Source organism: Epinephelus fuscoguttatus, linkage group LG1 (genome assembly GCF_011397635.1).
Source record: "Epinephelus fuscoguttatus linkage group LG1, E.fuscoguttatus.final_Chr_v1".
Classification (NCBI taxonomy): domain Eukaryota; kingdom Metazoa; phylum Chordata; class Actinopteri; order Perciformes; family Serranidae; genus Epinephelus; species Epinephelus fuscoguttatus.
Window position 1 is genome coordinate 14,408,330 of NC_064752.1, and position 19,235 is coordinate 14,427,564.

General features: G+C 38.3%; 1 protein-coding gene across 3 annotated transcripts in view; it reads left to right on the forward strand.

The window, feature by feature from the left end:
• Positions 1-16,372, forward strand: part of LOC125879015 (metabotropic glutamate receptor 4-like) — a 277,294-nt gene extending 260,922 nt beyond the window's left edge. For all 3 annotated transcript variants that reach the window (XM_049560999.1, XM_049561738.1, XM_049562541.1), the window contains exons 10-11: positions 10,482-10,728; positions 14,617-16,372. In XM_049560999.1, the coding sequence (XP_049416956.1) occupies positions 10,482-10,728; positions 14,617-14,666 (297 nt within the window). In that variant the 3' untranslated portion in view covers positions 14,667-16,372. The remainder of the gene's footprint in view (positions 1-10,481; positions 10,729-14,616) is intronic.
• The last annotated feature ends 2,863 nt before the right edge of the window (positions 16,373-19,235 follow it).

The following is a 19,235-nucleotide window of genomic DNA, read 5'->3' on the forward strand; positions in this document are numbered from 1 at the left end:
AAGGCCACAGAACACGCCTCCAGTGACACGATGGGCTCATTGCTATAACAGCCACAGGTTGACGACAAGTTGATGTTCTTCCCAGTAGTTTCATCTGTGTAGCCCTGGGTTGAAAATCTGATTATAGATCTGTTTTTCGATAATAGAGTATATAATTAATGGAGATTGTATTGAAAAGTATTGATACTATTGACAATCTCACTTCAAGCACATTTTGATGCTAATACTTGTATTCTTTTACACGTGAAAGATTTTTAATGCCTAACATAGTATCTTTACACCGTAGTATCCCTACTTTTAGTTAAATAAAAGATTCTAGTACTGCTTTCATTATGATGTCATCCTGGTGATAGAGCCATCGGATCAAAAGACATTAACATATATTGTGTAGATAACAACATATTGTTGGATTTTACTGCCACACAATAAAGTAGCCAGCGTCACTGTGCTAGGCTCCATGTGAAAACAAACCCTGTGACTGATTCACTGAGCTGTTACATAAACAATGTTCTTATTTAAGGAATTAACATGTCAAAGCAAACACACCTCATAATCACCTTACTGTAAATGACAGGCCGCACAAAGCCTCACAGCCCACGTTAACACGTCTTTCAGAGCAATTAAATGCTCCACTTCCTCCGGGTCTTGATTTACCTTATCGAGCCGCCTATGTGCTCATCACCACTTTACAGCAGGCCCCTGCCTCAGCATTACAAGCACACTCATTTATTTGTCATCTGGTGCCAGGATAAATGTAACAAATGCCATGGGAGGCTCTCTCTATCATTCAAACAGGGACATCTGGTCTATCTGTGGAGCGTGATCACCGAGCTTTGCGCTAGCTTCAGGAATAGACGTGACACCTGCTTACCTGCAGAAACAGTCTAAATCAGCGGCTGCCTCAAAGACAGGAGGCAGGAGCAGAGGCGTCGGACAATAGCATGCATGGGAATGAGGCTTCAGCACAATAGGCTCAGTTCAAATTCAATCAGCCCACACAAAGAGGTCCTGCCATTACAGTGCATGAATGGACTGATGAATAGCATGGTGTTGTTTATTTCTCTATGAAGTCTCCATCACACTATTGGCACTGTCAACTCGAGGACAGAAAACTGCTGTTGGTGCACTAGTCAGACAGAGTGGGAGTTGCAGTGAGTTCAACGAGACCAGATGTCAGGCAGGAGTGCTACCTGCTACACCTCCCCTGGTCCTTTTACATTTCTCCCTTTGTCTCTTTTCAGCACAAAGACAAACAGCATTATTCACAGTAAAATCCCACAGGCCCAGTAATGCATAATGAGGATTGATGTTACGCAGCAGAGGGAGCTGAGCAACATCTTGGACTTCAGAGAGCAGTTGTTGCATTCATTAGGCCTACAGCAGAGTAGCCCTCTGGGTCTTGGCTGTTGACCTCTGGGTGCTCCAATAATGGGTGAATAGGACGTGAAGCTAATCAAGGCCAAAGAATTGTGATCTTTATAAATGACACACTCCGATGAAGCTATATTATTTTGTCCCCTAAGGCTTCTATTTGTTTATTAGCTTAATTAGAGCACAATTATATTGAATTCTCATGCAGCAAGCCTCTCTGCTGAACATTTCCATAGCATGCTGAGAAATAACACAGCAGCTCAATGGGAGTTACGCTGTTTAAATGAATTTGATAGTTTGCATCCTGAAGCAGATGCTCTCCAGAGTCTCTGGTTGAAAATAGAATCTGTTTACATTAATTTACCCTCAGATTAATCTGACGTTACCAGCTATCATAGACGTTCTCACTCAGATGTGTTGCACTCTGCAGGCAGGGATGTGGGATTTCTTTAACTCCTCTCATCATATATGTACTAATGGATTGACATTGTTTCCCTCTCCTTCGAGTTCATAAATTATCACTGTAATACACTACCTCCCCTATGTTGTGTTTTGCCTCAGGCAGAGGCTCAGATCTGCTCATGGCAACCCTTTGATAGGTGTGTGGGATATACGGCAACTTGCTTTTATGAGCTCTGGCGTGTGCATGCTCAGGTGGACTGCAATCAGGAGGAACCAAATTAATGGACTGAAGACTGGAGTTGATTTGACACTGAAAACAAGAGTCCATTTGTAAGCAAACGCTCGGTAGCTCCATGAAGCAGTACAGTTGGAGGTCGTTTTTCTTTTTTGAAAGAAATCCAGTGGCACTTTGGTCTGTCTGAGCAAACACCAGACACAGATATACTGATTTTCAAACAAGGACTTGGCAACCATTCTTCTTGGTAGAACTGTGCTGTGACAGTGTGGTCCAGTTGTTTTTTAAGGCTGACTGGTAACATGTTGGTGAAGATTCTCAGTCATCCAGGACATGGTAACCTTAAGTGCTATATCATAGCACTGGACTAGCCTGAGTTTCTTGAAGAGTTTCACCTCTGATCCAAGAGGCTTCTTGAGTTCTAACTGACTGGTGTGCAGTCACAGGCTTTAAACTCTGTGTGGGTGTGAACCCTTACAGACTCGTTGAGGTCACATGTGAGCTCTGAGTTTCAGAATCATTAAGGTCACAAGTCACTTGTGACCTTAATGATTCTGCCTGGTAAGTTAGCAATGCCAGTACATCAGTAAAGACTAGCTTAATTAAGATATCTTGTACTGGTGTATATGTCAGCTGAGAAGTAACAACAAATTGCAGTACAGAAATGCCAAAAATACATTTGAGGTCGTTTAAAAGCATTATTGCTTTTATACCTATTTACAACAAAATTTGCACCTGTATGCAAGGTTTTTTTTAAACTTCGGAAAACCTTTAAAAATGGGCAATAAACTCCTTTCCCATTGCTAGTAGACCAGCAGAGGAGTATGCCCTTCTAGGTTTTTCTTTTTGTCCCGGTGTGTCATGTTCGACATCTTATATGGGCCAGAAAAGGAGTTAGTAAACAGTAGAAAGCAGCATGGAGGCCAGTGTAGCTGTTATGGTGGTTACTTGTGGTTTTTACATCTCTTTCTTATTGAGTCTCTCTCTCAAACTAAATTTTAAATGATGTTTGAGCTCTGCTTGTACAGAGACGAACAGTATGTTGTGGCTACCTGTCATTACATTGCACTGGAAAATGGGCAGTAATTAGCATGTCCACCCGGATGTCGCATTTCCATCGCTGCCGATTGGAGCTGAAGCCGATAAATACCCGTTACTGCTGCAGAGTCAATTGTCCCAGAAGTGAACGGCAATTGTAACCTTTACCATTAAATACAGAAGCCAGGTGACTGCAGGTGTTAGTGGGTTTTTGTCCAGTTTTTATTTTACTGTAAAATGTCACATTCAGTCCGAGGCTTTAGGATTCTCAAAGGATTCTAGTGAAAAATCTTTGTTGAGAATTTGTTATATGTAAAAAAAAACAAACAAAAAAAACACAATATATGATCATCTGATTTTTGTAGATCTCAAAAATCACTACTGGCATCAACCCCAAAAATACACCATTATTCAGACTCTAACAATGGACTTGGACTCTATTTCCCATCTTTTGTGTCTAAGTGACTAATAAAGACTGCAGTTTTTGAAACTTGTTCAGTATTGAGCAACAGGGCTGCAGTGTAACCAGGGCAGTATCACACTGTCAGGTTACATCCACTAGAAGTGCCTTTGCCACAGAAAGGCTCCGATTGTTATTATAATAAGTGTCTGACAAAGAGGAAAAATGTTTTTCTTAACCTGTCATTTGATGCAATCTGTTTGTTTTTGTCTAACCAAGTCTTGTTCAAGGAAAATTCTTGAAATCTCGTGAATTGAGTTGTGCAAGACAACAGACCAGATTACAGCTACTCCTACCTTTCTTGCATTTCACACAGCACTTAGAAAAAATGTGAACATCCACAACTCCCGCCTCCCTCCAAAGGCCTACTCCCCCCTCCTCCATTAGTCCTCATTACGTCTATGATAGACGTAGGCGTTGCCAAGGCAACGTTAGATACACCGAAGAGGAGAGCAAGTGTAATGTTACAACACAGACAGTCAAACGCAACCCCAGATTTTTAAAACTCAACCGGAGTCAGTGATGACTGATGAGTTTTAGAATAAGGTTACAGTGCTAACGTTAGACAGTAGCGTTAACGTTACTAGTAAGTGGAAATGCACAAGGAAGATAACGTTAATGTTTCAGAGGCTACACTACAGTAGGCTAACGTTAGCCATTAGCAACTGGATGCTGTGTTGTCGTATATAACGTTATGGCCTTTGTTACATTAGAGGCAAACTAAAAATACCGGTCCAACAGAAACTCTGCGACCATCTCGTCCCTTTTTAGCTCAGGATGGAGCTGCATCAGTCTTCGTCATCGCTCGAAAGCAGTGCTGATGTTGACCCGAGTTTTGGCTCTTACAGCATCAGTTGGAGTAGTTACGTCAGTCGGAGGCCTCCACGTGGGAAAGACAGACAGGACGCTCAAATGCAAAGATTGGTCGAGTTTTCTTAGAACCATATGAGAATGGTATAATTATGAGTTTATATTTCTGGTGGAATTCACTTACATTTTAGTGTGCCATCAGCTTATTAATAGCATTTTAACCTAAACAAAGAAAAGCGTAACATTTCCAGAAAGGTAGGTAAAGAAAAAGGGTGCATAACTGTGTGGGTTCCTCTCTGTAACATTGTCAGACACTTCTAACACTCTATGTAGTAACAACCTGAGCCTGTCAGTGGCAAAAACAAGCATTTTTAGTGGATGTAAAATAGTGATGCATAATTGTCCATAATGATTTGGCTGCAGCTCTGTCGCTCAATACTGGACCAATTAAAAAAAAAAAAAGTTGTCTCAATTAGTCACTGAGACACAACAACATGCGAAAAATAGGGTCCAGCTTGAAAAATGCAAAAGTTTAACCTGAACAGTGCAGCACAGTTCATTGCATTGAACTTTTAATTTCATTATTTTCTATTATTTTATTCTTATATTTTCATCCTGATACTTTTGCTTTAATTTGCCTTAATTCTAAAGAAATAATATTTAATTTGAACTAAAGCTGAAATAAGTAGTTCATCAATTGTTGAGCTAAATGACAGAAATTAATTAGCAACTATTATTTTGGTAAAAGAGTGTCTGAGATCTTTTCAAGTTGAATATCTCTGAGTTCTGGACTCTCAGTCGCGCAAAATGATATATTTGATAGTTAAGTAGACAATGAATTTACAAAGCAGTCTGCAGATTAATTGATTTAAATATCTTGACACTAATTTAAGCTATATCTCTGAGCGCTATTTCAAATTATGGTTAATTAACTCATCTTTGTTTGTCATTCTTCTGTCACTATATAACAAAATAAGCTAAGTGACCCAAAGAATGGCTTTTACTCTTGGTTGAAAGGCCACAGAACATTTTTTTCCCTGTTTATGTGAGTAACAGCTTGGGTTCAACAGTCCGTCCCTGAGGCAGCAATGAACTGAGCCCAGAGCAGTTCACTGGTTAACACTCCCTACAGCTGGGGGGGGACCGCTGCAGCTGTCCCTCCATCATACAGCCCCCATTCTTCCATTCTTCTCTCCAGCCAGCAGTCCCACAGCGTAGCAGCACTGGCTGAGATGAGATGCAGCCAGTATGAAGGGAAAGCACCATGGAGAGTCACAAATAATAAAAACAAACAAGATATTCAAGCAGAGGTCACATCTGGGGAGCTAAATGTTACTCTGCTTTGATGAAAAATCAGCAGGGAACTATGGGGATAGGAGGTGGAGGGGTCACATGACTGCTGATGAAACCTCACCGTGTCAGAAGTAAGACATACTACTCTAAAGGCAGAATCGTATAAAATATTTACAGTTGAAGGTACAAAACGTGTGAGCGACCACGTGCATCATGGCTCCAGGAATGTTTCATCCTGATCTGCTAGCATGTGTTGAGATCACATATTCAGTCATCAATGGTTTGATTACAGCTGTAAATCAGTTCTCATAGTAGCCTAAAAAGGATAACACTGGGGCTGTGCCTGAATCAGAATTGTTTTGATTTTTAATATTAGGATTTAACTTTGCATTCCCTTTTTTTTTTTTTTTTTTTTGGCATGCACTGTTTGGATAACGCTGGCTGTGTCCAAAATTATTCACTCATTTACTACCCAGGTTATTTTCTCAGCGCCATTAAATACGTCATTGCTGTCGCACAATCAAAACATGTCATATTAACATCAGTTGGTGAACCATCCGTAACAAATACTGAAATGCATATTTGTGAGAAACATTCAATTATACTGAGCATATTTTCCCCAAATTAATACATAACGTTACACAGTATTTTGATTCGCTGCTCTGTTCACATTAAACACATTATTAACGTTACATTGGCAGACAGACAAGAGGAGAGAGAGCAGCGCGGTTGCAGCCTGTCCTACTAACAAAAGTAATTTTCCGTCTAAACTTTGTGATGTTGAAGTTTGTTTTGCCAGTCAGTCATGTAATTACTTAAATTTAATGTATAACGTCATTCATGCATTACAGCATTGCGGCACAAATCAGTAGAGATCCAGCTCGCTAACATTAGCTAGTGTTATTAGCCCTACTCTGTACAGTAACTGTGAAGCACTAAAGAAGATCAGTTGCTGATTTATTTTTGTCTCTTCGGTGGCCGATGATGACACATTAAACTGACAATTTATTACATGGCAAAGAAATACTGGTAAAACAAATTTCAACATATGCGATGGGCAATATGGCCCAAAAATGATATCACGATATTTCAGAGTATTTTGCGTATTTTTGCATTATTCTTGGGGATATGACAAATGTATTAAAATATGTATATATGTTATTATTGATTTAAGAAAACAGTACCATACCATAACTATCACACATTCACATATATGTGTTTTTTTGTCAAGCCACAAGCCGCACATAGGTTTACATTACCAAAGGTTTATGACAGAATCACTTGACAACACCAACTCCCATGTGAGCATGGCCAGAGAGGAGAGGAGAGGAGAGGGAGAGACATTGTGCTGCTGCCAGAGGAGCCGCTGAATGAGTTCCCTCTGAGCGGTAAGTCGCGAAAAGAGACTGAGAAGTCCGGGGCTGTTCATAAAACATTCAAGATGCCCATGCCAAACAATGCAACAGTTTATTCCACACTACTTAAGCTGCTCCTCGTTTTCGAACCACCGTGGAGTCACTGATAATTTCACTTTCAGCCATGCTTGCTGCCATGGATAACAGTATGATGTCAATATGTCAACAAGTCTAAATATCCCGAGTATCATGATATGAATTTTTCATATGATATTGAAAAATATACCGGTATTATCATAAACACACCCCTGCTTCAACGTGTCATTATAAGTTAAACATGTACAGCAAGTTAGTTGCTCTCTCTCTCCACATTGGTCTCAGTGTCTGTCCCATATAGTCTGTTTGTTCTTTTGACGCAGTGCATGATGGGCTATATTGCTTGGTTAGTAACCATTAGTTTTACACTACTTGTCACGGTGTATTGTGGGATACTTTGAGGCCACTATATAGGTTATAATAATTCCTTCTTTACATTCGGACAGCACTACAAAATGGCGAACTCACTATACAATGGACTATATAGTGAGTAGTAAGTGACTTCAGACACAGCCAGTGTCTCTTTTAGGGACAGTGTACCCTGGCCCCAGAGTCTGCAGCAGCTTTCCAAGTCTTGCATTGTCAATACTCTCCATAGGTGCCGTCCATTCTCAGTCCAGATGCCAGGGAGTAGGGTGGGGGCGTCAGCTAGCTATCTTACCTCATTGAGCTTGTCTCATGTGATTTGATAAACAGAGAGACGGAGGGCACGGCTGAGCAAATCAATGCACCTAAATACTTAAAAAATATCAATATGTGCACAAAACAATATCGACACCTCAACTTGAAGAATTTCAATTCAGCTGAGAGGTCATCAACCGATGAGTCAACTCATCGACTTTCAGGTGGCAGCCCTAAATAATACGCCTGCTCATTTCCTCTGAGATTTAGATCATTGTCGCCCTGCAGCAGTGTGTTCTATTGAAAATCTGCTTGTCCCTTCCTACAGAGAAAATCAGACATGTGGCCTCTGGAATACTTTTTTAATGTAAAGAAATAATTCTGTTACTGGTATATTTAGTAAACCGCCTTTAGAAGACAGAAACTCTAAGTGTGTCTCATTAAATACTTTTAAAAGTGAAAAACAAACAAAAACAGCTTCAGCTCGAGGCAGAGTGAGAACCTAAAGTGTAAAAGAAGTACTGATAGTTTATGTTGTTTCCCATAGCAACAGATGCAGACCAGATGCTGAAGCGTCAGGCTGCAGAGCAGGACTGACTTTGTTGCTTACTGATCAAATTTGGATTAGGAGGTTTTTAGACATCTATAACCAAGTGAGAATAACTACACTGAAACTGTATCTGTTTCCATGCTTGAATAAATAATGTCCTGGAGGACATATGATACATTTATCTGCATACTAAAGCCCAATAAAAAACAGCTTGTCATGTTCTCATATAAGAATATTTTCCCCTGTGATAATGATGCATCTCCTGCCCACGTTACCATATATACCTTTGAAGCCCTCTAAGTCCTTTAATCAGAGATGTACTCTGAACAGGGAACACATGACAGGAAGTAGTCTGCCTCAAACATAATTGTCATGTGCAGTACAGTTATAGTACAGTAGTGTAAGATGTTCTTTTTAGCAGCAGTATTTCTCAAATCCCAAGCAGCTTAATAATGATTAATAATTAGATTATTGATCAGCTATTTGTGAAAGTATTTCCTTGAAGTTGGCGAGATGTGTCTTTGATGTATCTTTCCGTATCACTCCCCGTCAAGCTTACAACAACTGGATACTGATTAAAACTAAAGTTGGTCAGAAGTATGTGATGAGTCATCGCCCATGTTAGCTACTCAGGGAGCTGTGCTACTTTTGCTGAATTTGTGCGATGATGTGCGGATTGGAAGAGTGGGAAAATTTCCCATTGTTCCCACTGCTACACTTTAAAAAATGCCCTAAATTGTAATTAATTTATTGTTTTTTCTTTTTAATTATTTTTGTTTTTTCTTACATAGTTCTAGCAGTTCATTATTTTTGCAGGGTTAAGCCTGGATGGGATCATGCATGAGTGTACATATGTGTGAATCTGTGTATCCGTCTTTCTTCAATCAATCAACTAATCGTCATTAGTTGTTGCATAGAAATTATACAGAGTGCAACTCCAGTGAAATATTAACATTAGCTCCTTTAAGTTGTGGACCGTAATTTAGTCAGTTTTCGTCATCTTTCAACATTGGCTGATGTTTTGTAATTATCCATGATTCCAAATGGTTCTGGTAATCCATGGTTCCTGGTTGTGGAGCGACGCAGCTAACTACTGCACCCAGCAAACTACTGGACCAATCAGCCTAATATTTTGTGTACAGTCAAGGCTGTTTGCTCAATAACCTCTTGGAGTTGCGTTGATTCAAAATTGTTGAGAACCTGTTTTATTGACCATTGTAGACCGTCCTTGACTGCCGAATCCTCTCTCTTCATTCTAAATCAGCTGATTTGACTCTGCTGGTGTTCATGTTGGATTTTGTTTGTTTGTAACTGTTTGTGGTCTGTTGACACAAGCTATAGATATCATGTCAAAATCAGAAATACTTTGTTGATCCCTGGGGGGAAATTATTAATCTTCACAGTATCACACAGGCCATCTTAAATGTTGTTTTACCCACTGCTGCTCGTAATTATGGTCCAAACAATGTGATGTGACTGATCATTTTACTGTTATCATAGATGCTAAAAAGCAAAAACACTGAGTCTGAGACAGTTTGAGTTTCTGTTGTGGAGAGTGTTTGGATGCATTGAAGTCTGCAGTATCATTAAATTGTAACTTCCGTAACACAACTTGCAAAGTAATTTCTCACAGATGGCCAATCAAGCACTCACAACATAGCATGATGTATAGAAATAACACAAGCTTTCCTTCATCTTTAATGCCTCCCTGAAGATGACTCATTAATTTGCTGCAGCTTTGCAAACAATTAAAATGGAATGAGTGAGAGTGATACCCAGCGTTGCCCTCCCCCATGATTCAGAGGAACTGACCATGTGTAAAATTTTCACGAGCTTGTTTCTTTTTTTACGGGCCTGCTTGTTATGAGTCAGAATAGGATCCAATCGACTGCTGTTAACAGAATCTGTGTTCAGGCTGACGTGATGGCCATATTAAAACTAGTATGGCAGAAAATTAAACAAACAGGGTGGCCTTGGCTGGTTCGGCACACGGGACGTAAAGGCAGATGAGATGCTGATTTAATAACACCACTTGCCGTAAATAGTTTTGAAGCCTCTAGTTGACACAGTAGAAACTACTTCAACAGCTTGGCCAACTAACGGGTCATTGGATGCTCTAATTACAATGATACACAGCAGATGTCACTTGTACTGTACAGGTCTCTACCCATATAGGAAAATCTGTAAAATCCGCAAACAAAAAAAGGTTTCACTGTTTGTGTTTTTCATGTTGGTGTTTTCCTCTTGCAGATGTACATCCAAACAACCACGCTGACCATCTCCGTGAGCCTGAGCGCCTCAGTGTCCCTCGGGTTGCTGTACATGCCGAAGGTCTATGTGGTTCTCTTCCACCCAGAGCAGAATGTGCCCAAGCGCACACGCAGCCTCAAGGCTGTGGTTACCGCCGCCACCATGTCCAACAAGTTCAACCCCAAGGCCGGACTCAGACCCAATGGAGAAGCCAAGACTGAGCTGTGCGAAAGCCTCGAAACACAAAGTAAGTACACGCATGCTAATGAGGAGGCCTGTGACTAAGAGCCCACTGTTTTGTTTTTTTAAATCCAACATGTTTTGTCCTTCAGTGTCAATAAATCAAAGAAATTGATTCAGAGATATGAAGCAGAGTAAAAAATAATTACTTATTAACAGATGTGTGGCATGTTATTTAACACTTCATTGAATCCAGTAAATGTGCCACTGTTGTTTATTTGGTGGGAGGCGAGTCAGGAGGAAGCGTTACAGGATTCTCAATTATGTGTGTGGGGTGGTGAAGTCATGATGAAATGGATTACTGTTATCAACACAGAACAGTTTCTGCAGCTCAACAATACAACTGCAGTTCTGCTTCAGTACAACCTTAAAATATGACAAGTTAAACAATGATTTTTTTTTCATTGTCATTTTCTTTTCATCATCATTTCATTAAATGTAGTGGTTATATCTGAAATCTGACATCTCATGCTTTAAAGGACCCTCTCCTTTTGACTGTTGCTCTCTCTAATCACACCCCTCCTACTGAAAGAATTAGTTGATTAATTGAATAGTGAAAAAAGGAAAAAGTTAGTACTTGTTAGAGTAATGTCTTAAACTCTGATGACTGGGTTTTTCTCTCCTGGTCAAACTTTTTTTTTTTTAAGGTTAAGAAAGAGACATTTTGTGTCACATGCACCTCAGGGTTGTGCTAAAATGTTAATGTTGACAAGTTGGGCGATCAATAAGTCTAATCTAATTAGACTCTAATTAATTCATTAATTGATATAAGCTAATGAATAACATGTAGAAAATGTCAGAGGGCAGTGAAAAGGCACATTGTGTTTTCCCAGAGCCTAGTGTGACCCCTTTAACTAGCGTGTTTTTAATTGAGGAACAGTCAAATCCCCCCAAAGATATTTAATTTGAATCATAATCATATAGGACTGAAAAAAAAAAAAGTAACAAATCTGCACATTAAAGCAGCTTAATTCAGCCAGCATTTGGTATTTTAGCTTGACAAATGACAAGAATAATTAATCGGTTATCAAAATTCTAACCCCTTAATTTAGTGTCAATCAACTAATCAATCTGTAGAGATGTAGTTTAATGTAAAAAAAAAAAAAAAAAAAAAAGAGACAACATTTCTATGCTCTAATTTTGCAGCTTTGCTAGAAAATTAATACTAAAAAAAGCCCTGTAGAAAAATCAAAGGGGAAAAAGAGAGACTAACTTAGAGGTCAGATAAATGACATAAATTTAAGACATAAATGACTTCACTATTTAAAATGCACAAAACTAGTCATTTATGAGGCCAAACTTCAACCAGGTTCAGCTTCTGTAATATAAGAATTTGGATCTTTTTTCTGCTTTATATTCATAAAAAATGTATATCCTCAAGTTCTGGACAAAACACTTAATTTCAAGACCTCAGTTTGGGCTCTGTGAAAACATAATGGACATTTTCCACTGTTTGACATGCTACAGAGGAAACAACTAATTGAATAATAGTCAATATGTGATCAATAATTAAAATCATTGGCTGCAACCAGAGATTCAAGTTATTGTAAATAATCAAAGGATGTTTGACTCTCCATTCTGAAGCAGTTCAATCTCTCAACATGTGCCTCCTCCTAATCACAATAGCAACTAGAAAAGCACTCAGAGAGCGCAGACCTTCACCAAGCAGCTCGGATTTCCCGCCATTTTATTATTTTATCCACTTCACTTCAACCGATCACCACCAAAATTTTAGCATCTGTTCCTCCCATTATCAACCTTTACTGAAAATTTCATCAAAATCCGTTCAGAACTTTTTGAGTTATTTTGCAAACAAACAGACAAACAGACCAATGCGGGCGAAAACATAACCTCCTTGGCGGAGGTAATAAAAGTGCTTGGTGCTACTGTGTCACTGACACACCAGTGAAGTAAATAATGACTTCAGCAATTTAGTCAGCAGAAATTACTCATGTGACGTCCAAAACACTCTTCCTCCGCTCGCCTCAGGCAGGGAAAGGTTTTAATCGGTCATGTCTGTCAACAGAGATGCATCCCCTCCGTCTGGCCTGTTTTAACAAGGAAATCGAGCCTATTGTCACAGATTTTAAACTTCTGTTTACTCTTTACTTTTCAGCAGGAGTGAGAAATGTTTTCCTTCATAGGAGAATAAAAGAGCTGACAATGTATTTATGGTGAACACAGAAAACAGAAATCAATACAAACATAATGACAATGTAGTAACAATGGCAGGCCCATCAGAATAGCTACATATAAACATACAGTGCAACATTAATTCATATCCTGTTTTAAGTTTCTCTGGAGGGTTAATAGGGCCTTTTGTTACAATAAGTGTTGAGAAGGCAAAGGCGCAGAATTGATAGCCAGCAGCAATTTATCCTGATGGGGTTACCGTTTACAGGGGTTGTACAGTGCATGGCTATTTGAATAAGCACCATTTGTCATTGTCATCGCCACTGTGGATATATGGCTTGATGAAATTGAAAAATTCCTGTCTGGGCCAGCTCCTACTACTGCCGAGATCTGGTGGCGATATGTCAGGATTTATCTGCTCCGCCTCAGTGAATCAGCTAACACGGTGTGGGGAGACAACTGGAAAGTTAAGGCATGATAGCTGAAGGAAAAGGAGGTGTGGTGGGGGCAGTCGGATTCACTGAAACCCCTGTCTGCTGTAGGTAGCACAGGCATGTATTAAGGGTAAATATACAGCCACAGAGTTGAGGATTTTGGATTTATTTTACACTACAGCACAAGGACTAAACAGAATTCATAAATTCATTTCATTAACATGTTACACCATTTGAAGACCCTTTCCAAACATTTTAAAACCTCATTGCCACTTGAAGTTCTAACCAGTTACATCAGCAACATACTTTAACTAATATACTATAACTTAAAGTAGCACATCTAAAAGTCTTTGTTTGTGGTAACCACTCTGGACCACTGTCTCAATGCAACATAATTCTGACAGACAGTTTGGGAACAAAGCACACAGTTTGGGAACAAAGCACAAAGATATTCTGATGAAGGACTGTATGTTAAGCAAGGTAAACATGATGAAGAGCTAGTAGTATGTACAGTCTACTAGCTAGTAGCTAGTAGATAATATGCCATACAAATCAATGTATAGTATGTCCTTCAAAAACCCATAAAAATTCATAATACCGTATGTCATAAAAAATGTGCAACAACAGAAACAAGTATTAAAAGTATATAGTATAGTATAGTGTATGCCTAAAAATGCCATGAAAGTCATGGTATAGTATGTCATTAAATGCCTTATAAATAAAATATCATAGTTTTTATTTTGTCATAAAAAAACAATAAAAAGTCATAGTATAGTATGTCAAAAAAAGTCATGTTATAGTATGTCGAGAAAAAAAAATGTCAAAGTCATAGTATTGTATGTCAAAAAAAAGTCATAGTATAGTATGTCGAGAAAAAAAAATGTCAAAGTCATAGTATAGTATGTCCAAAAAAAAAAAAAAAAATGGCATAAAAAGTCATAGTATAGTATGTCAAGAAAAAAAATGTCAAAGTCATAGTATAGTATGTCAAAAAAAAAAATCATGGTATAGTATGTCGAGAAAAAAAAATGTCAAAGTCATAGTATAGTATGTCGAGAAAAAAAAATGTCAAAGTCATAGTATAGTATGTCAAAATGTGTGTCATAAAATAGGTCATAACTACTTAAGACCCCATGGACATCCTGTAAACAGCAACTGAACAAATTATTCGCCATTATCTGACATTTCACCTTACACTTGCTACATCAGGAAGCAAGGCCAAACACAACACCCACATGTCCTTCAGAAGTTCCTCTTATCTCACAGGTCACAACAGTTCACCTTTACTCTGTTTAACTCCCAGCCTCCCTCTCATTCTTCTCTTTCAGCTTTTTCAACAAAGCAAACCTACATCAGCTACAGCAACCATGCAATCTAAGGGACAAATCTTCTTATCGTAATTCAGGATTTTCCACCTTGACGGAGAAAAACATGCAGTGGAGTTTCACACAGCCGGCATAAAAAATGGATGTGTCATTGTACGGGTGGAGATCACAGAAATGTTGCCCAAAGACGTGACATGGCGATGAGAGACCACGGGAATGGACAAAACAGGGGACCAGAACAGATAACAGTACAATTGCAAGGTTCCATCTTCTGTCTGCCTCACAAGAATACACATTAAAAAAAGAAAAGAAAAATGAAAAATACTTGCATGGCAGAGGCCTGGAGACTGATGGATGGAGCTTTCTTTCTGAGTGTTTACATTTCAGCTATGCCCCCTTTCAAAGACTTCTCCTTCATCTTGAGCAGTGCTGACTGAAACTGAACTAAATCAAGAATATGTTCAGGTGTTCTCAATGTCGTCTGCCAGTTTTAAAAAACTGTAATTAATCTTAAAAACCCTCAAGGCATCACAAGGGATTAATCAACACCAAAAAGGCATGAAAACATGGTCCATGGATTTCTAAAGGGGGAGGGTAGGGTTGTGTTTGTTTTTATTTCTAAATGTAATCCAGTCTCATGAGTCAAATGACTGGAAATGGCGATCATCTCAACAACGCAACAAATCTGTACCAGACTCCATGTAATTTTTTTTCCCCCCTCTTCCAGGTTTCCACCGAGTCAGTGATAAGGACTACACATATAAGATGGTCTCTGCCGATTTTGAGCATGCCAGTTTCAACATCCTGTGTTGTGTCGTTAAAAAAAAAAAAAAATGAAGAAAAAGAAAAAATAGTATCTTTGGAATGCGTTTAAAACTCTGTTGCAGCGTTGTTAACAATTGTTTGGGCCCGAGCCTATTGTACGTTAAAAACTGTTCTCAAATGGTGAAGGTCTAGTGAGTGATTATTTATCTGTGCTTAAGTGAGGCCATGATTTGTATTACCAGCTAGCCCAAGGCTGCCACTGCCCTCCGCATACCTGTATGTGCTTTGAAACGATGGCTCGTGGTTAAAATAAACAGTATTTTATCCAGGAGATGTTACCGTAAGCTGTCGTCCAGGATGACCCTCCCATCACTGCCACCAGCTGTTCTCTTGGTCACACGTAGTGTAAGGGTAAAGCTTAGCTGTACAGATCCATTAGGAGGGGAATTAAGATGAAGTATGCCCTTGAGAGGATTGTGCAATATGACCTGAAGGAGATATCCATAATGGACCAGCTACTGGGAAAATTCATTACTATACATGTCCTCCTCAGGCACTCATGATAAGGAGGAGGTGTCGGGAAGTTGTAAGGCTTTCCAACAAATGAAAATCTAATTGCAAAAGTATACATTATCTCTATCAATCACCCTGAGCTCGCTGAACAGATTAATAGTTGGCTTCATACTGTAAAAGCCCTCTAATGTCTTGGGGAAAAACATCGTGGGGTCATTTGTGTTGTGAATTCAATGCTGCTCTTCATGCCTCCCTCTGTATTACTTTCAACACCATTTGTGTTGCAGAATAAAATGTGAGTGCTGACCAAATTAAATGGCAAGTTAATGTATGTTATTAAATAGATTGATGATGTCTGCTTTATGTCCTGACATATCCTAAAATTGGGGAAATGTACAAAAAGATACAGTGCCTGGCTATCTGACTATGTATTTGTAAAACCTCATGAAAACTAATGAAGTGTGTGAAGCATGTTTAGTTTTTTTTATACAAAATTTTATTTCTATTAAAAATGTTTTCAAACTTCAGCACCGTTTGTGTGATTTGGAAACATCTACTGGTTTCTTAGTTCATTTATTTGACCTTTGGTTTTAAAAATAAAGGGAGGACTAAAACAGAATTGTACATTAGCAAACCTGCATCATCTTCAGCTAAATGACTGGCAGCCCCTCCGTGGGAGTGTGGTTTTTTTCTTTTTTTACTTCTTGTTGTAAACTAATAATACAGTTTAAAAAACAGTTTGTCAGCCCCTGGAGAAAAAAGAAGATAGCTACCATCCTCTGAATAATATGTTGCCACAACTGCTCTGATAATAGCACTGGAAGGAAGGAGAATTGGTGGAGGGAAACATGAAATTATTTTAAATGAATGGTTTGCTGCTACTTGAAACCAAGGCCTCTGCATGAGGCGAGCTCTCAGGATCTATCATCTTTTCCACGCCCTCCTGTTACTGTGAGCGCACCACACAAAAGGCTCAGAAATAACAGTTGTTATAGCAAGTGTGCTAAATGCGTGCCCAAGTACTAGATAACTGCAATATGTAGAGCAGAGTATATATATCATCTTCACATGGCAGAGACAGAATGAGGTGTCTTCAGTGTTTAGTCTCATGAGACTACAGGGCTTTGCGTTAGACATTCTCCTGTTGATGAACAAATTTAGAAAGATCTAATGCCACAATAAAGAAAGTGATGTAAACATTAAAGTAAAATCATGTAAATTATGTAGCATTTTAAGTATCTTAAAAAATACAGTATGAAGTCACAAGCTCACATTAATGCAGCACTTCCACATGCTCTTGTGAAAGAAGAAATACTTCATACAAAAATAAAAATCTAAAGAACAGTTTTTGGCCAGCTGCCAAATAAAAATCTATATACAGTATGAAAGACACTGCAGGACCCTGATGTGGGCTACTAACTAAATAAATCACTAAATCGATACATTACGAATAAATAACACATAACAAGGCCGATACAGGCTGCAAATAACCTCTACGTTTTTCCTCAAGACCCACAAACTGAAATAATCAGTCTTTCATGGATCTTACAGGCCTGATTATTGGGAACCAACATTCCTGAATCTGCAGTTGTTTTTCTGAAAGACATCCTCAAACGAAGTCAATAAAACTGTTCTACTGACAACTACTAAACGAAGGGCATACACTGTTTATATCTCTCTGAATTCAACACATTTATTGCAGTTGATGTAACTTTAACTCCCTAGGGACACTTGAATTTACCAATAGGAAATACAGCTGGAACAGTTACAAACACTAATACTTGAACCTCTAATCTTGTGAGATTAAACAACTCCAATATTTTCTGTATGAATGGTCAACACTTAATGATCCAACATAAAAAGAAGCATACTAATGGGCACTGATAGTGCATCACTTCAGTCCAGCTAAGCACTGATGGAACTGTTTTGATCCCCTCTCATGATGTTAATGCAAACATTTCCTGCAACTCCTTTACTGTAAAACTGTATCTGACAAGCTCTTACTGTAAGGCACCTGCAGGAAGGAGTGCTTTTATTCAACAAGTGTGAAGCCATCTTAATGCATCAATAAAATTGAACAGTATGTGTTCCTTTAGCCTCTTTAACACTGCTTTGAAAAAGCTCAACTCAAGAGAAAGACGGCCTCCAATTAGCTGGGAAGAAATCAGCCAAACTGAAGAGATACTTCAGGTTGCACCACCTTACTACATATCACACGGTAAGTAAACTACATGTAACGTTAAATAAAATTCTGACGTTGATTAAGCCTGCAAAGCTGACTGAGAGTCAACTAAATTTAGGCCTTAAAAGGCATAGCACATTGTCATTTAAAATGCCATTAAAAGTCATAGTATAGTATGTTGTCAAAATTGCACTAAATACTTATAGTATGTCGTCAAACTTTAATCAAAAACAGTCAGTAGTGTGTCATGAAAATTTCATGAAAAAAAACATCATAGTACACTGTCCTGCAAAGTTATGAAAAAATGTCATAGTATAGCATGTCATCCAAAATTATGAAAAAACGTCATAGTACAGTATGTCGTCCAAAATTATGAAAAAATGTCACACCATGGCATGTCGTCCAAAATCATGAAAAAACGTCATAGTATAGCATGTCATCCAAAATTATGAATAAAATGTCATAGTATAGTATGTCGTCCAAAATAATGAATAAAATGTCATAGTATAGTATGTCGTCCAAAATAATGAAAAAATGTCATAGTATAGCATGTCGTCCAAAATCATGAAAAAATGTCATAGTATAGCATGTCGTCCAAAATCATGAAAAAATGTCATAGTATAGCATGTCGTCCAAAATAATGAAAAAATGTCATAGTATAGCATGTCGTCCAAAATAATGAAAAAATGTCATAGTATAGCATGTCAACCAAAATAATGAAAAAATGTCATAGTATAGCATGTTGTCTAAAAATAATGAAAAAATGTCATAGTATAGCATGTCGTCCAAAATAATGAAAAAACGTCGTAGTATAGCATGTCGTCCAAAATCATGAAAAAACGTCATAATATAGTATGTCGTCCAAAATAATGAAAAAACGTCATAATATAGTATGTCGTCCAAAATAATGAAAAAATGTCATAATATAGTATGTCGTCCAAAATCATGAAAAAAAGTCATAGTATAGCATGTCTTAAAAAAATCATGAAAAATGTCATAGTACAGTATGTTGTCCAAAATAATGAAAAAATGTCACACCATAGCATGTCGTCCAAAATCATGAAAAAACGTCATAATATAGCATGTCGTCCAAAATCACGAAAAAACATCATAGTATAGCATGTCGTCCAAAATTATGAAAAAACGTCATAATATAGCATGT